General features: G+C 45.3%; 1 protein-coding gene across 1 annotated transcript in view; it reads right to left on the reverse strand.

Moving 5' to 3' along the window:
• The window catches only part of LOC141100329 (adhesion G protein-coupled receptor E5-like), a 156584-nt gene that overhangs the window by 72809 nt on the left and 64106 nt on the right, over positions 1-19669 (reverse strand). The window contains exons 4-6 of the mRNA XM_073588728.1: positions 5964-6008; positions 2604-2666; positions 550-654 (exon numbers count right to left, since the gene is read on the reverse strand). Coding sequence (XP_073444829.1) covers positions 550-654; positions 2604-2666; positions 5964-6008 — 213 coding nt within the window. The remainder of the gene's footprint in view (positions 1-549; positions 655-2603; positions 2667-5963; positions 6009-19669) is intronic.

Raw genomic sequence — 19669 nt, forward strand, 5'->3', positions numbered from 1 at the left:
TTTGGCTTACAAAAAAAGCCTATTAAAAAGGTGTCAAAATTTAGTGAGCACAAATATATCATTGGGACGATATTCTTTACATAAAAGTGGTTCATAAATATATATGTGGAAGTACGTATAAGGCCATGTTCACAGGTTCAGTATTTGTAAGCCAAAACCAGGAGTGGGTGAAAAATGCAGACGTGGTGAAGTGTATTTCTGGCGGAAATATGAGGTGCTGCATACTGCCAGGGAAGCCCCGGCTGGTGGTGTCCCTGGATAGCACCCGATTGAAAAAATGGCCGACACAGCCTGCTCTCGTGTGACATTCATCCACTCAGTGCCGACTTTTATTTCCCATTGACTTGCATTGGGGTCGGGTTTCGGACGAAACTCCGACTTTTTTTGCCCTAGTCGGAGTGACCAACTCTACTCATTGGTGATGAATATTGTATCTGAAATAATACTTGGATGCTTATGGCACCGCCGTTCCTTTGGGACCCTTGGTATACTTATTACTTATTTTTTGCGGTGTCCCGCTGTATAGAAAAGAGCGCACACATCACTTACCTACACAGTCTCCATCCTTTTCTCTCTTATACCCTGGTTTACAGGGTAATGGCTCATTATAGGGCTGGTCTTCTGGGCAGATATGGTTATTACAGTGGGTTGTAGCTAAAGGATAATAAAAGAAGTCACTTAAGTTTTTATGGAAAATATCTGCATTTTAACTCTTTGTGGCTATATTAAATGGATTGTCCGGTCTTCTGATAAAACTTCTGAATCATTACAGTATGCGGTGTCAGGATTCTTTGGCATTGCTGAAGAGTGGGGTGGCAGGGGCATACATAGAAATGATGGGGTCCCATAGCAGAAGTTCTAATTGGTTACTCACCCCCAAAAGAACAAAAAATATTTGGTGGGGTCACAGAAGAGCATATTTCACAATTTTGCAGCCTTTACAAAGTAATTTTCATCTTACTGGAGCCCTAGATTCTCCTTTCATTGCACTCAAAGTTTGACAACAAAAGTGCCCCACAAACACTGTAAAATACCCCCACAGTGAATTCCTGCACAGTACCCTCCACATGCACAGTATGATGACCCTACTGTACCCATCCCCTCAACTCCCCTGGAAAGTATGGTGACCCCCAACACTTTAAGATCCCCCAACTATGACTTGCACACAGCCCTCCATGCAGTAAAATGGGCCTACACACAGTATGATGGCCTCACACCTCACCACACTGTACAATGGTCCCCACACAGCCCTCCACACAGTATGATGGACCCCACACAAACCTTCTCACTGTATACTTGCATGCATACAGCATAAAGGCTCCCACATAGCCCCCCAAATATTTTAATAGCTACCACATAATCCTCCATATAGTATAATGCACTCCCCATAGTCCTTAATATAGCATAAAAAATGCACCCCCCATAGTCCTCTATATAGTATACTGCACCCCTCAAAATCCTCCATATAGTATACTGTACTCCTCATAGTCCTTCATATAGTATACTGCACTCACCATAGTCTTCCATATAGTATAATGCACTCCCCATAGTCCTTCATATACTATACTGCACTCACCATCGTCCTCCATATCGTATAATGTACCCCTTAGTTTTCCATATAGTATAATGAACTCTCCATAGTCCTCCATATAGTATAATGCACTCCACATACACACTGCACACTGTGAGGATTGAGAAGTCTGCAGTCTCATAGGGTCATTCAGATTATAAAGGAAACCTGTCATTAGACTCATACTGTCTGAACCACTGGCAGCATGAATCAGACACTATTTGTATTATTGCAGTCAGTTAATCGTAACTCTGAAATTTTGGAGCGTTTCAAAGAAATCTTACATTGGAAAGCTGACCGGAGACTATGTGTCTCAGATGTACAGTCCAAGGGAAGTCCCTGGTGGCTTCTCCCAATTTTACATCCCTAGGCTGACAGGTCGTATAGACAGAGACCTATTAGTCCAGCGGGGCAAGGAGAAGCTGCCGCTGACCTATTTCGAACTAGTCATCTCAAATACACAGACAGACTAGCAGACGGAAGCAGATAGTACAAGGTCATAAAGGCCGTGCCTTGCAAATAGGTCATGTCTACAAAAGTAACCGCCATGACTTGTAACTTTGATTGATTTGATTGATCTCTTATTAATTGATGGGCTCAGACTGGTATACGAAAACAATAAAACAATCTATACTTGATGGATACTTTGTGATCTCAACTTGACAAAGCCAATTACTGTCATATAGCAGTGACCTACTGAAGCTGGTGATTGGCTGAGTGGGTATTTCTTTTCTGTTAAAGTATGGCCATTCGGGATCGGAAAATGGCCAAAACAGGAGCTATGAGGATACGGGAGGGTGAGTATCGGTTCTTTTCTTAATTTGTTCCACTCTGAGCTCCTTTATAAAATATTTTTTATTTGACATCTGACCACGACACTGCTGAGGCCAGCGATATGCTGCCGCGATAACTGGGATGGATGGGTACGTCATCACTACAGCAAGGTAAACAGATTTTTAGCCAGCGCATTTTACCGGATAGTAGAACTTACAAGCGCTCTACAGTAACGTGTGGGACAGACGTTCATACGTACTTGGAGGTAAAGTTGCTTTGGGACACTTTAAACTTTGATGGCTTTCTAGGGTGCTGCTGACACCTGCAACAGAAGGGAGTATGGGTAATACACCAATTCACATAATCACAAAAAACTGCACGACATTGCAATGTGGGATTTTGTTTTCGACTCGTCGATTACAGGGAGGATTTTACTGCTACCACTTGGAATATCTTTCTGCAATGACTATGAACTAGAATAAAGATCAGGTGTTTAGTGATGTTTTCCGGGCTCCATAAAGTTGTGCTTGTCATCCATGGAGACAGAGAGTGGTAGAAGAGTATCTGCAACGTGAATCGTTAGCTGGGAGGTGCCTATCTGTGGGATAGGATACTACTTTCCAATCGCTTGGGGTTTGACTGTCAGAGCCCCCACAGATCCTGAGAACCAGGGCTTTGAAGACCCCAGCTGAATGAAGAGGTCAATCATGCACACTACGGCTCCATTCATTCTTATTGGGAGAACCAGAGATTGGTGAGTGCAGCGCTGGCTGATGTTTTCCACTCTCATTTGAATGCATGGGACCGCCTCTCCATTCAGCTAGGGCTCTTCACAGCCTCGGTTCTCGGGATTAGTGAGGGCAATGGCAGTTGGACCCTCAGCGAATGGAACATTATCTGCTATCCACTAGATAGGGGATAACTTTTAAACTTGAAATTACCCCTTTAAAGGGCTTGTCTACTACATGGACAATCCATTCTCAATCACCATGTTTTGCCCAGTAAAATAATAACACCTATATTGACCTCCAGTTCTGGTTCCGTTCCTGTGTTGTTGGCGCCTGCTCTCACAGGGCTCGCATGACATAGTTATGTCACATAATCCCTGCAGTCAATCAGCGGCCACTTCACTCTTCTCTTTCTGTCAAAAGTGACATCCTGAGAAAGTTATAGTTACGGTTATTTTCTCACTTTCCCCAATGTCAGATTTGTCACAAGGTGGGGAAAGTGAATCTGCCGCTGATTGGCTGCAGGGATTATGTGACAGCAATGTCAAGCTAACCCTGGGAAAACCAGTGCCAACACCGATGGAATGGTGCCGGCACCGGAGGTGAGTATAGATGTTATTATTTTAGCTGGGGCAAAAATAGTGACTGAGATCGGGGTGTCCGAGTAGTGGACAACCCCAATAAAGGAACCCCTTGATAACCCCAAGTTATAAATCTAAGGCGACAGAATCATGAGAAGGGGTGAGATTCAGCCATTTCTTTATGGTTTGGGTAATCTAATTATAAAATTATAATGGGATCTCAAAATTGAGAACAGAAAAATTACTGGTGACATTACTAAGCAAAATGTCATTATCGCAGAATCGTAGCGTATTGGCTGTACATGGTATGGCGGTATAAATTGGGCATGCTGTTGGTGTAGTAATGAAACAATTAATAAGGAATGTATATAATCCCACCCACACCACTGATTGGTAGCTTTCTGTGTACACTATACACAGGCAGAAATCTTCCAATCAGTGATGGGGGCAGGGTTATACTGTACAAAGCCAATGAATAAGGAAGACTGCATGGCAGCAGGTTTACTAGTCTCTAGGGATAATCTCCTGCTGATAAAACTGATTTTATCCACACTAAATTGAGCAGCTCAGAAAGTGACACATTGCTGGAATCAAGGTCTCTGTCTATAAATGATGCTGCTCTCAGATTAAATGCAAAAAACTTGGGGACAGATTCCTTTTAAATCCTCGCCCTCTGACTTTAGAACTCATAAGTCTGTACTTTTAGCAAATCAAGCTCTATTTGGCCAATCGCCCACATTGTAAAGAAGAGCGTTTCCTGTCCCGGCTCTCCTCTCTCCGCAGGGAGACTTTACATACTATGTGCTCTTTATAGAAAACAGGAAAGGCTGCAGATGATTTCTGATTCACATTTCTGATTGTGATTCTGGGCAACATCTGGCTGCATCCAATTCTTCAAGAATTCAACAAAACTAGGAAAGGATTAGTCACCAGCACATCCCACCCACGACGAGTTAGAGGGTCCCACAATGATATCTATTTGTCATGGGACACGTTTTTTTTTCTTTCATTCACGCCATCTAATTAGACACTTAGGGCAGAAGAGAAGATACGGTATGTAGGCCGATGTCTCTCTAGGATGAAAGGTGCAATCTAAAATCGGACTCCTCTGAAAAAGTATGGATGTCAAACAATGGGATCTGTTTGCCATAATCATCACTTATCCTTCCGGATAGTCAATAATTTGGTGACCACTGGATCCTCTAATAATCCTCAGAACAGGGCGCTGGAGTGCCCAACTTGCAGGGACTGATGGTCCCACATGTCCCACCGCTTCATTCATTGCCAGACTACAGGATATCGGCATGGCTATCTCCAATTAATGTGACGGTAGCACGCTCACCCTATCTGACTCCCATGGCTGTAGCACAGCCACAAAGAAAGTAATGACATCCTATACTTCAAGTATTTGACCACAGACACAAGTGATTGGCTGCTGCAGTCCCGTGACTGGAATGGGACATCATGAATGTGTCTCTCTTGACATCATGTGTAGCCAATCACAGGTTTCGAATTTCATATGACCAATTACAGGACGTGATTGAGTCCCGTCATACTAGAGACCCTCCATGCGGAATACATTGGAGTTACTGAGGTTAAAGATTGTGTACATTCTTTTTTTTTATGTTTTAACTATCACTTGCTTATGATTATTTTTTTTTCCCTTTAACAGGGAAGAGGGATGTACAGTCATGTCCGAAAGTGTTGCATCCTTGAAATTGTTCCAGAAAATGAAGTTTTTCCCTGTTTTGTTATACACATGTTTATTTTCTATTTGTGTATTTGAACATCAAAAAAAGAGAGAAAAAAAGGCAAATTGGACATAATATTTTCACAGTAAACCCCAAAAATGTGCAGGACAAAATTGTCGGCACCTTTCCAAAAATGTGAGTAAACAACTTCAAGCATATGATGCTCGTTCAAATTCACCTGTGGCAAGCAACAGTTCTGGCCAATATGAAAATTTTGGCCTGCCAATTTTCAAATGATACCTTGATATCTGTGATCCAATGTCTTATTCCAGAGAAATCCACATTTTTCTTAATATTTCAATGAGCTGTTAAGATCTATGAGCCGGACATAGATCTCCCTAACAGTCTGCTCTCCTAACCTACTGATATTGTTGTTTTAGGTAGCATTAGTGAAGGTGAATCTTAATAATTTTTTCTATCTCCAAGTGGCATTAAATATACTATCGTCAGTGTTTTATTTTTCTTTTTTTTACATAAAGTGTCCTTATTTGGTTTCTGGACTGATGGGAATTACATAAAATAATCCAAAAAGGAGATTAATGAAAAATACAATTCTTACCTGTATTTCCAACATTTGTGCTTGATGTACTCAAGGAGGCTGAAACTAATAAGAGTGAGAAAGTTATAAATACATTATCATCCATGCGTAAGAGACCGCATGTCTTTTTTTATCAACACATGAACAATTTTATTGTAATTGTGTCAGAAATAAAGTCCTATATGCCCTGAACAGAGTTATTTGTTATATTTGGTTGGATGACTCAATTAGGGTGCCCAAACCCATAGCGGTAGTGTTGTATGGGGTCATCAACCATGCTTTAGCTCTGTGGTCTTGGGAGGCATGGCTTCTACAGATAAAACATCTGGATTTAAGGTGGATCTTTCAACAATTTCGCAGTGCAATCTGCATACATCATCACATAGATCTCATAGCCCTAATGTGGCTGGTGTACTTACTTTGGAAATCCATGTCAGAATGGCTGTATAATCTGGATATGAAAATTAGCATTTAAAAAAAAAAAAAAAAAAAAAGCTGACAGCAGATAGAAGGGACACTAAGGAGGTGTCATCCGGGGAGCTGTCAATCAGGCTATGTGGGTGGATATTCAGATTCAGCGGGGGGGGGAGTGACATTAAAGAGCTGTCATCGGGCTAGGTGGGAGGAGGTTCCACTACAACAGGAGGAAGGAGGGACAATGAGAAGCTATCAATCAAACTAGGTGGATGGCGATTCAGCTGCAGCAGAGAGGAGGGACACTGATGAACTGTCAGTCTGGCTAGGATGGCAGAGAGTTTAAACTATGAATAAGGATTTTAAACCTACAGTTAAAACCAGAAGTTTACATACACTATATATAAAGTCACATCTGCATGTTTTTCTCAATATCTGACATGAAATCAGAATAAACCTTTCCCGTTTTAGGTCAGTTACTAGAGTTGAGCGACTTTTGTTTTTTTGGGTCGAGTTTCGTTTCGTGAAACCCGACTTTTCCAAAAGTCGGGTCGAGCAAGATCGGCCGATTATAGGGAAAAGTCGGGGTCGTCCCGAAACCCGAAACCCAATGTAAGTCAATGGGGAATAAAAGTCGGCAGTGAGAGGAGGACAGGAAACACACCTACAGTGCTCATTTGAATGCCAAAAGCATCAATTCTTCTTACTTAAGCTTGTCAACCTTAATTAACTTCATAATACAAGTTACGCACTGAAAAATGGGGGTTATTTGGCTAAAGTTGTGGGGGGGTAGGGCTGGCTGCAGGTTTTCATGTGCCCTGGGCGAAAGAGCGCCCCTTTAACACATACCACAACTCATCATGCTCCGATACGGCAGGGAAATAGCGGTATAGTACAATGAAAAATACTTCACTTTTTACATCTCATGACGAGGCCCATCTATTTCTCCATACAGAATCATTGGTCCCATATAATGTTTGAAACAGTATATGATGAGCTCCACATAATGCTACAGTATATGTTGGTCCCCATGGATGAAGCTCCACTGTCTTATGGGCCCAAATAATGCTCCAAACATAATGGGCCCCATTTCTAATGCTCTAGTGTATAATGGGCCCTGTAAATGCTGCTCCAGTGTCTGATGTCCACCTTTGGAATGTTCCAGTGTATGGTGGGCCCCATCTATCATTCTCCAGAGTATAGTGCTCCCCAAAAATTGCTGTCCCAACATTGAAAACAATCAAATAAGTCTCCTCGCTAGGGAATCCCTGTACTTGTCTGGACTCCTCGTCGTCCCCATCTTCCATCTCACTGCACAGTATTTCAACCTTGCAAGTGCTGTGATCCTGAGCAAGCAGGGGGGGCCCACTCGTTGGCGACAGCACTGGCACAGGGCCCCTGATAGTACGGTGGTGTGTCTGATGGTGGGTGGGCCGAACCTGCACTTTCATCTGCAGCTTCCTCTTTGTCACCGTGTAAGATGGAACTGTATATGGGAAGGGTAACCTGAGTTTCATCAGGGTCAGATTCAGGCCGTGTAGAGTGCGAGGGGAATGTAGTGGTCTGGGTCAATGTACCAGCAGATTCATCGAGCAGTGGCTGGGCATCAGTGCACTTGTGTCGCCCCCAGGAGTACGGTCGCCACAGTGGCATTACCTTCCTCCTAGGGAGTGTGATGTCATGCTTGGGAGCAACGAAGGATCTCTCTAGCAGGTTAACTGATTGGGCGGCGTTATTCCTACGAGTCATGACCCTCCAAACAGCGTTCATGAAGGCAAAGTGTTTGTTTTACGTGGGCAGTATGGTTGCAAAGCTGAACCTTAAAGGAATGTCCAGAAGGGCACCACCAGGAGTGGAGCCTACGGTTAAATTCGACTCCACCTGGGAAACCTCAACCATGCCAGCTACAGAAAAGATGCACACATTGCAAGCTTAATTCCGTTAACGAACGAGACTCCGTCATGCCCCGCGGTCCGAGTCCGGCTTACTAGAGGGACACGTGAGGCTCTGGCACATGAGATCAGCCAATAACTGGTGTGTCATGCCCTTACATGTCCGTGGCTGCATGTGCGCTACACTGAAAAGGCCAGCGTTTGTCGCTTACAGGTGCAGATAACCCGCCGAACAACGTTAGTGATGGGGATCACTGATTACAATTATTACCCGCGAACGATGATTTCCCAGTAAGTGCAGGTCAACCGCAGTTCCGGAATTAGGCCTAACCGTCATTCCTGAAAAAATGAAAAACTTACGTGTGCAAACCACAGGTACTGTAGCTTGCTTAACAGCTCGCCAGCCGTTCTCACGCCCAGTATGGATTACACGTCATTGCACAAAGGTGAGAAAGGGTACTGTATCCCCGGATAACATGTATGGATAGCGTACACATTCAAAATATATGTCTATACATCAGGAGGCAGGCTCAGACGGTGTTAGGCTCAGTATGGATTGCATGTGATTGCACAAAGGTGAGAAAGGGTACCGTAACCCGGATAACATGTATGGATAGCGTACACATTCAAAATATATGTCTATACATCAGGAGGCAGGCTCAGACGGTGTCAGGCACACTATGGATTTGACGGCCCAGACTACACAGCGGAGGCGCAGGGAGAGGTAAAGATTGCAAATGCTGGGGCCCTGCCCAAGCAAGGGGGGCCCACACGTGGGCGTCGGTACTGGCACTGGGCCCCTCATAGTACGGCGGTGTGTCTGACGGCGGGTGTGCACCACCACCGTCAGAGACACTTGATTGCACTATGAGGGACCCTGTGCCAGTGCCCGCGCCCAAGAGTCGGCCTACCCACCTGACCAGGGCAACGGCACTCGCACGGTGTCGTGCGCTAGGTGGTGACCCCGGCCATGGGGGGGGGAGGCAGCACAGTTAGGGAGTTTTAGAAAGTGGCATATGTTGATGTTAGACATTCAGCTGATGCAAAAGGCGAAATAGGTCAAGTCCCAGGAAGAGGTGGACCAAAGCAAGCCATTTTTCTGTCACCCTATGTGTCATCAGGGGAAGGTGGGACAAAATCCTTGGAAACCCATGCATGGTTCATTTTAATGAAGGTTAGATCATTCCACATTTTGGGTTGACAGACGGGTCCTTTTTTCTGTCAGGATTGATCCAGCTGCACTGAAGACTCTTTCCGATAGCACACTTGCAGCTGGGCAAGCGAGCTCCTGTAAGGCATATTGTGCCAATTCAGGCCAGGTGTCCAGTTTAGCGGCCCAATAGTCAAAGGGGAATGACCTGTGTGGGAGAACATTGATATGGGAGGAAAAGTAGTTTGTAACCATAGTTGACAACTGCTGTCTCCTGTCACTTTCCATCGATGCAGTATTACCAGTTGTGTGAGCGGTACTTGAATAAATCAGTCCACAACATTGTCATGAAACTCCTGTCTCCAACGCCACTTCTGCTGTGTGCACCATGAACACCTCTGCCAAGCTGCCCCCGGCCCGTACGGCTCGTGTGAGAACCATGACCGCTGCTGTGTGCTGGGAATGCCTCAAGCAACCGATTTACCAGAGTTGCTTGTTTATTAGCCAATATTAGGTCAAGGTTCTCCTGTGGCATGATGTTTTGTAATTTGCCTTTATAGCGTGGATCCAGGATGCTGGCCAACCAGTAGTCGTCATCGTTCATCATTTTGGCAATGCGGGGGTCCCTTTTTAGGATCTGCAAGGCATAATCTGACATGTGGGCCAATGTTCCCGGTGTCAATGATGCACTGCGAGTGCTGGTTGGAGGAGCACTTTCTGGCAAATCCACATCCCTCCAGTCACGCACAAACCCTGTACCAGACCTTGCCACGCCAACATTTTCACTTGCCCCACGAGATGCATCCTCCTCCCCTGAGTAATCATCCCCATCATCATCCTCCTCCTCCTCCTCTTCTTCCTCCACCTCGTCCAGGAGAGGTCCCTGAGCAGACAATGGCTGAATGTCATCAAGGATTCCCTCCTCCTCTTCCTCCTCATCAACATTGGCTGCAGACGCCTGCTCCTTAAGGTGCGTCAAAGTTTGCATGAGCAGACGCATAAGTGGGATGCTCATGCTTAGGATGGCGTCGTCTGCGCTTACCAGCCGTGTGCATTCCTCAAAACACTAAAGGACTTTACAGAGGTCTTTCAGCTTCGACCACTGCACACCTGTCAACTCCATGTCTGCTCTCAAAGTGCCTGGCCATGTATCCTCCCACAAATGCATTATGGCCTGCCTCTGCTCGCACAGCCGCTCCACCATGTGCAGGGTGGAGTTCCACCTTGTTGCAATGTCGATAATGAGGCGGTGGTTGGGAAGGTGGAGCAATCGCTGCAGCTTCTGCATACGAACGGAGTGTACAGGCGACCGGCGGATGTGCGAGCACAGTCTTCGCACCTTCTGGAGCAGGGCTGTTAACTCCGGATAATTTTTGAGGAAGCACTGCACCACCAGGTTCAAGGTGTGAGCCAAGCAAGGTATGTGACTGAGTTTTGAAAGGGCTATGGCTGCCACAAAATTACCGCCGTTATCACTAACTACCTTGCCTGCCTCAAGATGTACACTGCCCAGCCATGACTCAGTTTGTCGCTTCAAGTACTCGGCCAGCATCTTGGCGGTGTGTCTGTCGCCCAAACACATCATCTGCAACACAGCCTGCTGACGCTTTCCACTAGCTGCTCGATAGGGGGACACCTCGTGTGCAACAGTGGCAGCTGCAGATGGAGTGCTCGTACGACTGTGCTCTGTGGACGAGCTTTCGCTTCTGTAGGAGGAGGAGGAGGAGGAGGGTCGAACGCCTACAGCCAACTGTTTCCTATACCGTGGGCTAGGCAGCACTGTCCCACCACCGCTGTCCCCTGTGGACCCTGCATCCACCACATTAACCCAGTGCGCAGTGATGGACACGTAACGGCCCTGGCCATGCCGACTGGACCATGCATCAGTTGTGAGGTGCACCTTTCCACTCACTGACTGCTTGAGTGAATGGACAATGCTGTCTTTTACATGATGGTGGAGGGCTGGGATGGCTTTGCGAGAGAAGAAGTGGCGACTGGGTAGGTCATAGCGTGGTACTGCATAGGCCATGAGTTCGCGGAAAGCTGCGCTTTCCACCAACCGATAGGGCATCATCTCAAACGAGATTAGTTTGGCAATGTGGGCGTTCAAACCCAGTGTACGCGGATGAGAGACTGAGTACTTTCTTGACCTACTCATAGTGTCTGGGAGGGTGAGCTGGACTTGAGAGCTGCATATGGTGGAAGTAGCGGTGGACAGGGCGGTCTGAGAGAGGGTTGATGATGGTGATGGAGTTGGTGTTCTTTCTGATGGCCTAGATTCAGTATTTCGTTGATATAACAGTGGGATTCCCTGACTGCTGTGGCCTTGCAACGACACCTCAACATTTGCTGCTGTGCTAACCGGTGGGCTTACAGTGGGGGAAACAATGTAGCGTTGCTGACTACCTTCTTTGTGATCAGTTGCACATGTGGCACTTGAGGTTTGGTGTTGTGTCCACGCTTGCAAGTGCATGGTGGTTAAATGTCTAAGCATGCAACTGGTATTCAAATTTTTCAGAATTTTCCCTCGGCTAAAGGTCTTTGCGCACTTCTTACAGATAACCTTGGCCTGATCATGAGGATTTTGTTCAAAAAAGTGCCACACTGCACTCTTCCTACTTTGGCAGACATTTTGCGGCCTAGCACGCTGTGATCTTTTGACCCTCTGGACAAGCTGTCCAGCAACTCTTTTGATTTTTGGAACCTGTCTTTGGAGTGCTCCGGGCCTGCCAGATAACAGCTGTTGCGATGTCTATGTCTGCTGTGGATGCTCCTCATCTGAACTATTGGAAGCAGCACCCTCTTCCCCCAATGGATGCCAATCTGGGTCAAAAACTGGGTCATCCATCACCTCCTCTTCAATGTCATGTGCACCTTCCTCTGTGTCACCGTGTATGGTGGTATAGTGTGCGGGAAGGGGCACCTGAGTCTCATCAGGGTCAGAATCTGTCTCTGTACACTGCGAGGACAATGGAGTGCTCTGAGTGAATGTACCAGCAGAATCATCTATCAGCGGCTGTGCATCAGTGCACTCCATGTCAGATTCATCTTGGCCTGGGTAATTCACCATTTGACTTGATAATCCAGGCATGGTATGTGAAAACAGCTCCATGGAGTAATCAGTAGTATGGCCTGCGTCATCCTTCAATCTTGGTTGCGGTGAAGGACACTAGGAAAGGTGTGGTTCATGAACATGAGCCTCCAATGACGACTCAGTGCTTTTACTTTTTACAACTTCAGAAGAGGAGGCGATAGAGCTGGAGGCTGAGTCAGCAATGTAAGACAAAACTTTTTCCTGATGCTCTGGCTTTAAAAGCGGTTTGCCAACTCCTAGAAAACTAAGCCTTCGAAGCCTTAAGGTACTGTCACACTTAGCGATGTACCAGCGATCCCGACCAGCGATATGACGCGGTCAGGATCGCTGGTACATCGCTAAGTGGTCGCTAGTGAGCTGCCACACAGGCAGATCTCACTAGCGACATCGCTGGGGACGGGGATCGCTACTTACCTGTCACACTAGGCGATCCTGCATCCTCCCGCCTGGCTCCACGCGTCGCTCGTTCTCACAGCAGGAAGCGCCGCAGGAAGCTGACGACGAGAAACAGTCCAGGACGTTCTCGCGTGATCAGCGATAACCAGCGGGGGAGCCGGTCGTAGGTAAGTATCAGACACAGCGATGTCGCTAGCAATATCGCTATAACGTCACAAGTTATAGCGATATTGCTAGCGATATCTCTTAGTGTGACAGGCCCTTTATGGAGACAGACGATGACGCAGGCTCAACACCTCCTGCATTCGGTCCTATTTTGCTCTTGCCACTACCATCAGATCCACCACCAACACCATCATTACCAGCTGCCAACCCCCGCCCAATTCCACGGCCTCTTCCACCAGCCTTCCTCATTTTTTGTAGAAATGTAGACAAAATCCAACAAACTATATAGTAATGTAAAACAAGGTACAAGGTGTCTATAGGACAGGGGAGATTTTGAATTTCTGCACACACTTGTGGACACTGGACACTTATGGATTGTGTGAGGCCCACTGAATATCACAGCGCTATGTCACAGGCTCGATGGCACAGGTGTGAAAAAAGTGACTACAGGATCACAGAGATTTTGAATTTCTGCACACACTTGTGGACACTGGACACTTATGGATTGTGTGAGGCCCACTGAATATCAGAGCGCTATGTCACAGGCTCGATGGCACAGGTGTGTAAAAATGTGACTACAGGATCACAGAGATTTTGAATTTCTGCACACACTAGTGGACACTGGACACTTTTGGATTGTGTGAGGCCCACTGAATATCAGAGCGCTATGTCACAGGCTCGATGGCACAGGTGTGAAAAAAGTGACTACAGGATAAGGGAGATTTTGAATTTCTGCACACACTAGTGGACACTGGACACTTTTGGATTGTGTGAGGCCCACTGAATATCAGAGCGCTATGTCACAGGCTCGATGGCACAGGTGTGAAAAAAGTGACTACAGGATCACAGAGATTTTGAATTTCTGCACACACTTGTGGACACTGGACACTTATGGATTGTGTGAGGCCCACTGAATATCACAGCGCTATGTCACAGGCTCGATGGCACAGGTGTGAAAAAAGTGACTACAGGATAAGGGAGATTTTGAATTTCTGCACACACTAGTGGACACTGGACACTTTTGGATTGTGTGAGGCACACTGAATATCAGAGCGCTATGTCACAGGCAGAAATTGGCTAGTGTATCACAAACTACAAGGTGTATGTAGAATTGGGCAGAATAGGAATCTCCCTAGAGTGTAGGTCTGTAAGAACGGAACAAATCCTCCATTTATCCTTCCACAGTGACACACAGATAGCTTCACTGTGGCCGTGATAACAGCCGTTACACGGTACTGAGAGGAGCGTGCACGTACTCGGCTGTCCGGTGTACGTAAAATTGTCAAGCTCCGTGTTTTTTAAGTATACGGACTGACACACGCTGTCTCTCTATAGTTTTGAATGTGATCAAACAGCAAATATATTTAACTGCTTGAAAGCTAGACAAAACTAGTAGGTGCAGGTCTGTTAGAACGGAACATGTCCTCGACTTATTCTCACAGAGTGACACACAGATAGCTTCACTGTGGCCGTGATAACAGCCGTTACACAGTACTGAGAGGAGCGTGCACGTACACGGCTGTCCGGTGTACGTAAAATTGTCAAGCTCCGTGTTTTTTAAGTATACGGACTGACACACGCTGTCTCTCTATAGTTTTGAATGTGATCAAACAGCAAATATATTTAACTGTTTGAAAGCTAGACAAAACTAGTAGGTGCAGGTCTGTAAGAACGGAACATGTCCTAGACTTATTCTCACAGAGTGACACACAGATAGCTTCACTGTGGCTGTGATAACAGCCGTTACACGGTACTGTGTGAGGAGCGTACACCGCTGTATGGTGTGAAAAAATGCACGCTCAGTACCTCAGCAGGACAAAAAAAAAAATTGGGATTGCTTTTAAAAAAGCAGTTTGCAGAGCAGTGGGTAAACAGCAATGCAGCTGTCAGGAAGCCTTAGAAGGCAGCCTAACAACCAACACCGCTGATCCACCACAATATAGCCTCCCCTTGCACTGCACACACAGTGACTGGTGTGTTGTACAGGCAAAATCGCTAGCAGCAGAAGCAGTTTTTTTTTCTTCTTCCCTGCCTAACGCTCTCCCTACAGAATCAGCAGCAGCAACCTCTCCCTATGCTAAGATCGGCAGAAGTAAGATGGCGGTCGGCGTGCACGCCCTTTTATAACCCCTGTGACGCCCACCAAAGCAAGCCAATCACTTGCATGCCCTTCTGAAAGATGGTTGTGACCCCTGCCTATGTCATCACGCTGCCCACAGTGTCTGTGGATCCTGATTGGCTGAAAAAGAGCGCAAAACAAACTTTTGAAACGCGACTTTGGCGCGTAAGTCGCCGACCTCGTGGCCGACCTCATCCTAGGGTCGGGTTTCGTTTCATGAAACCCGACTTTGCCAAAAGTCGGCGACTTTTGAAATTTTTCGACCCGTTTCGCTCAACTCTATCAGTTAGGATTACCAGAATTATTGATATTTGCCAAATGCCAGAATAGTGAGAGAGAATGTTTTAAGGTGTTTTTATTACCTACTGCAAAGTCAAACGTTTCCATCCATTTCATTAGTATTTGGGACAATTGCCCTTAAACTGAATGACTTGGGTTAAACGTTTGGGATCTCCTTCCACAAGCTTCTCACAATAGTTCGTCGGAATTTGTCCCCATTCCTCCTGACAAAACTGGTGTCAGTGATCAAGGTTTATATGTCACCTTGCTCGCACCGGCATTTTCAGCTTTGCCCATACATTTTCAATAGGATTGAGATCAGGGCTTTGTGATGGCCGCTCCAAAATATTGACTTTGTTATCCTTAAGCCACTTTGTTACCATTTTGACAGTATGCTTCAGGTCATTGTCTATTTGGAAGACCCATTTTCACCCAAGCTTTAATCTGGCTGATGTCTTGAGATGTTTCTTCAGTATTGCCACATAATCTACTTTTCTCATGATGCCATCTATTTCGGGAAGTGCACCAGTCCCTCCTGCAGCAAAACAACCCCACACCATGATGCTGCCACCTCCGTGTTTCACAGTTGGGATGGTGTTCTTAGGCTTCCAAGCTTCTCCCTTTTTCCTCCAAACATATCGATGGTCATTATGCCCCCCAAAAGTCCAATTTTAGTTTCATCAGACCACAGGACATGTCTCCAGAAATGAAGATCTTTGTTCCTGTGTGCATTTGCAAACCTTAATTTGACTTTTTCATGTTTCTTTTGGAGTAATAAATTCTTCTTGGCCAAGTGGCCTTTCAGCCCATGTTGATACAGTACTCGTTTCACTGTGGATATTGACTCAATCTTACCAGCTTCCACCATCTTCTTCACAAGCTATTTTGCTTTTGCCCTTGGGTTGATATGCACATGTCGGACCAAAGCACGTTCATCTCCTGAGTGGTATGATTCTGGACATTCCCATCTTGTTTGTACTTTCATATAATTGTTCGTACAGATGAACGAGGCATCTTCAGGTAACTTGAAATTGCACCCAAGGATGAGCCAGACTTGTGCAAGTTAACAATTCTCTTCCTGACATCTTGGCTGATTTCTTGAGACTTTCCCATGATGCTACACAAAGAAGCAGTGTGTTTCAGGTGTGCATTAAAATACATCCACAGGTGTGTCTCAAATTAAAGGGAATTTGTCACCTATTTTTTCGCATATAAGATGCGGCCACCACCATCAGGGGCTTATCTACAGCATTCTGTAAGGCTGTAGATAAGGCCCCAATGTAACCTGAAAGAGAAGAAAAACGAGTTATATTATACTTACCGGGGGGGGGCGGTCTGGTCCCGTCTGGGTCCGATGGGTGTCCTCCCATCTTCTAGCGATGACGTCCTCTTCTTTGCTTCCTGTTGCTGCTCCGGCTCAGGCGTACTCCTCTGCCCTGTTGAGGGAAGAGCAGAGTACAGCAGTGCGCAGGCGCCAGACCTCTCTGACCTTTCCTGGCGCCTCCGCACTGCAGTACTCTGCTCTGCCCTCAACAGGGCAGAGCAGTACGCCTGCGCCAGAGCCGCGATGGGAAGCAAAGAAGATGGGAGGACCTGGTCACGGACCGCGACACCCATCAGACCCAGACTGGACCGGACCGGACCGCCCCCTGGTGAATATAATATAACTCATTTTTCTTATCTTTCAGGTTACATCGGGGGCTTATCTACAGCATTACAGAATGCTGTAGATAAGCCCCTGATGGCGGTTTCAAGTGGTATGTATACGAGCCTCATCAGGTCAAGTTATTTGATAATGTATACAGTTTGTCTTGTGAAATCTGGTGACAGATACGTTTTAATGGGACTTACTATTAAAAACTTACAAGTATTTTCAGAGCAAATTCATAAGAAGTAGATATGTTTTATAAATGTATGTAGTTTTAAAGGGGATCATGGCCGGGGCATGCTCTGTGTATGACATATTTGTATTTAAATTAAACATCACTGAAATGCTACAAAGGCATGACATTTTTAGAGCCTTATAATAATTTTGCACCTGCAGTTTTGTGTGGTGCTCTTGCAATATTTTTCTATTGTGTCAAAAATAATCAGGATTTCGATTTCAGTTCTGATGTGGTTTCTTAACCATTTATTTCACACACTTTGTGCAGTCTTTGGACTTCAACATCAAGTTTAGTGCAGATCGCTAAAGCCTGGTCAGAAAAAAAAAATCACCGTCTGAATACCAGTGTTTATTTGTCATATTTGAAGCAGTTTCTGATGTGGATTTTGGTAGTAGGATGCACTCAAAAATCACGATTTGTTGGAGAAATTTTTGCCATTGTCCCAGAAACGGGACTTGCAAAAATCCATGTGATTGTCACCCAAAAAATCTCAATCAGATACCAATGTGTGGCTCCACTATTACTCCCCAGCAACATGCCCGCTGTCTTGGGGTCATACTTGTTTCCGAGCTTTCCTTTGCCCCCCACATTCGATCACTGGCTCGCTCTTGTCATCTGCACCTCAAAAACATTTCTAGAATTCGACCTTTTCTTACTTTTGAGTCTGCAAAATCTCTTACTGTTTCTCTTATTCATTCTCGTCTGGACTATTGTAACTCTCTTCTAATCGGTCTCCCTCTTACCAAACTCCCCCCTCTCCAATCTGTCTTGAATGCTGCAACCAGGATCATATTCCTCACCAATCGTTACACCGATGCCTCTACCTTGTGCCAGTCATTACACTGGCTGCCCATCCACTTCAGAATTCAGTATAAACTTATTACCCTCACCCACAAAGCCCTCCATGGCTCAGCACCACCCTACATCTCCTCCCTTGTTTCAGTTTACCACCCTACCCGCGCCCTCCGTTCTGCTGATGACCTGAGGTTAGCATCCTCAATAATCAGAACCTCCCACTCCCGTCTCCCAGACTTTACACGTGCTGCGCCAATTCTTTGGAATGCACTTCCCAGGTCAATACGATTAGTCCCCAATCCCCACAATTTTAAGCGTGCCCTGAAAACTCATTTATTCAGACTGGCCTATCGCCTCAACATATTAACCTAATCTATCCCTGTGTGGCACAGCCAAAAGTTTTACCATAACCAGGTTCCCCGCATCATGTTCCCACATGCTTTATGAATCCATTAGGCCTCTGTGTCTGTACTGTTACACACTTAACATTATGGCTGGTCCATACAATCAGGGCAACTGTTACCACCCACCTTTCGTGTCTACCTCTTTCCTCATAGACTGTAAGCTTGCGAGCAGGGCCCTCATTCCTCTTGGTATCTGTTATGATCTATGTGATTATTGTTATGCTGTAATGTCTATCGTCTGTACAAATCCCCTCTGAAATGTAAAGTGCTGCGGAATATGTCGGCGCTATAGAAATAAAATTTATTATTATAAAATTTGTTATTATTATATCCATTTCTCAGATGCCAGTGGTTTCAGTAAAGGTGATTACATCCAGAAATTGTGAACTTCTTTGTAATTCTTAAGACTTTCTAAAAAGGCTCCATCTACAGTCATGGTCATGGTCGTTCCTTGGGACCTCATGACTGTGAAGTCACTGTAAACAGCCTTCTCATCGTATGTTAATTTTAACTTCTTAAAGATCAGCATCTTGTGAAGACCCTTCCTGAGCTGTCTGTTCCCATCCTGCCCTGCTCACAAAGCCCCCTTTGTTGTATTTAGAGTATGGGCGGTCGTGCAGATTAAAATAAACATGAAAAACTATATTTAAAGCAAATACTAGATAGTAGGAACATCAAAAAGTGATTCATCACCATGTACAAAGCCAGAATTTACTGTACCCATTTTTCAAGGGTACAGGCAGAGTAAATGACATATCTGAAATAACATGCACGCACTGACTATTTTGTCCTTGTGGATTGGAAACATCAAAGTGCTTTTTTTTTTTAAAATCTGCACCTTGTCCACTTTTTCAGTGCTTTTGCAACAATTTTAACACATTAAGTATGCAGGAAAAAAAAACATAAAAAAGCTACACGCAGAAAAGCATAAAAAATTTTTTTTCGTAATATTTTTCCTCATAACACTCTGATTTATGGGGCAGAAAAATCTGCCATATACAGTGGGTACGGAAAGTATTCAGACCCCATTAAAATTTTTACTTTGATTCATTGCAGCCATTTGGTAAATTCAAAAAAGTTCATTTTTTCCTCATTAATGTACACTCTGCACCCCATCTTGACTGAAGAAAACA

The sequence above is a fragment of the Dendrobates tinctorius genome, unplaced genomic scaffold, assembly GCF_039654945.1.
Source record: "Dendrobates tinctorius isolate UK_male_01 unplaced genomic scaffold, ASM3965494v1 ptg000104l, whole genome shotgun sequence".
NCBI classification, from domain to species: Eukaryota; Metazoa; Chordata; class Amphibia; order Anura; family Dendrobatidae; genus Dendrobates; species Dendrobates tinctorius.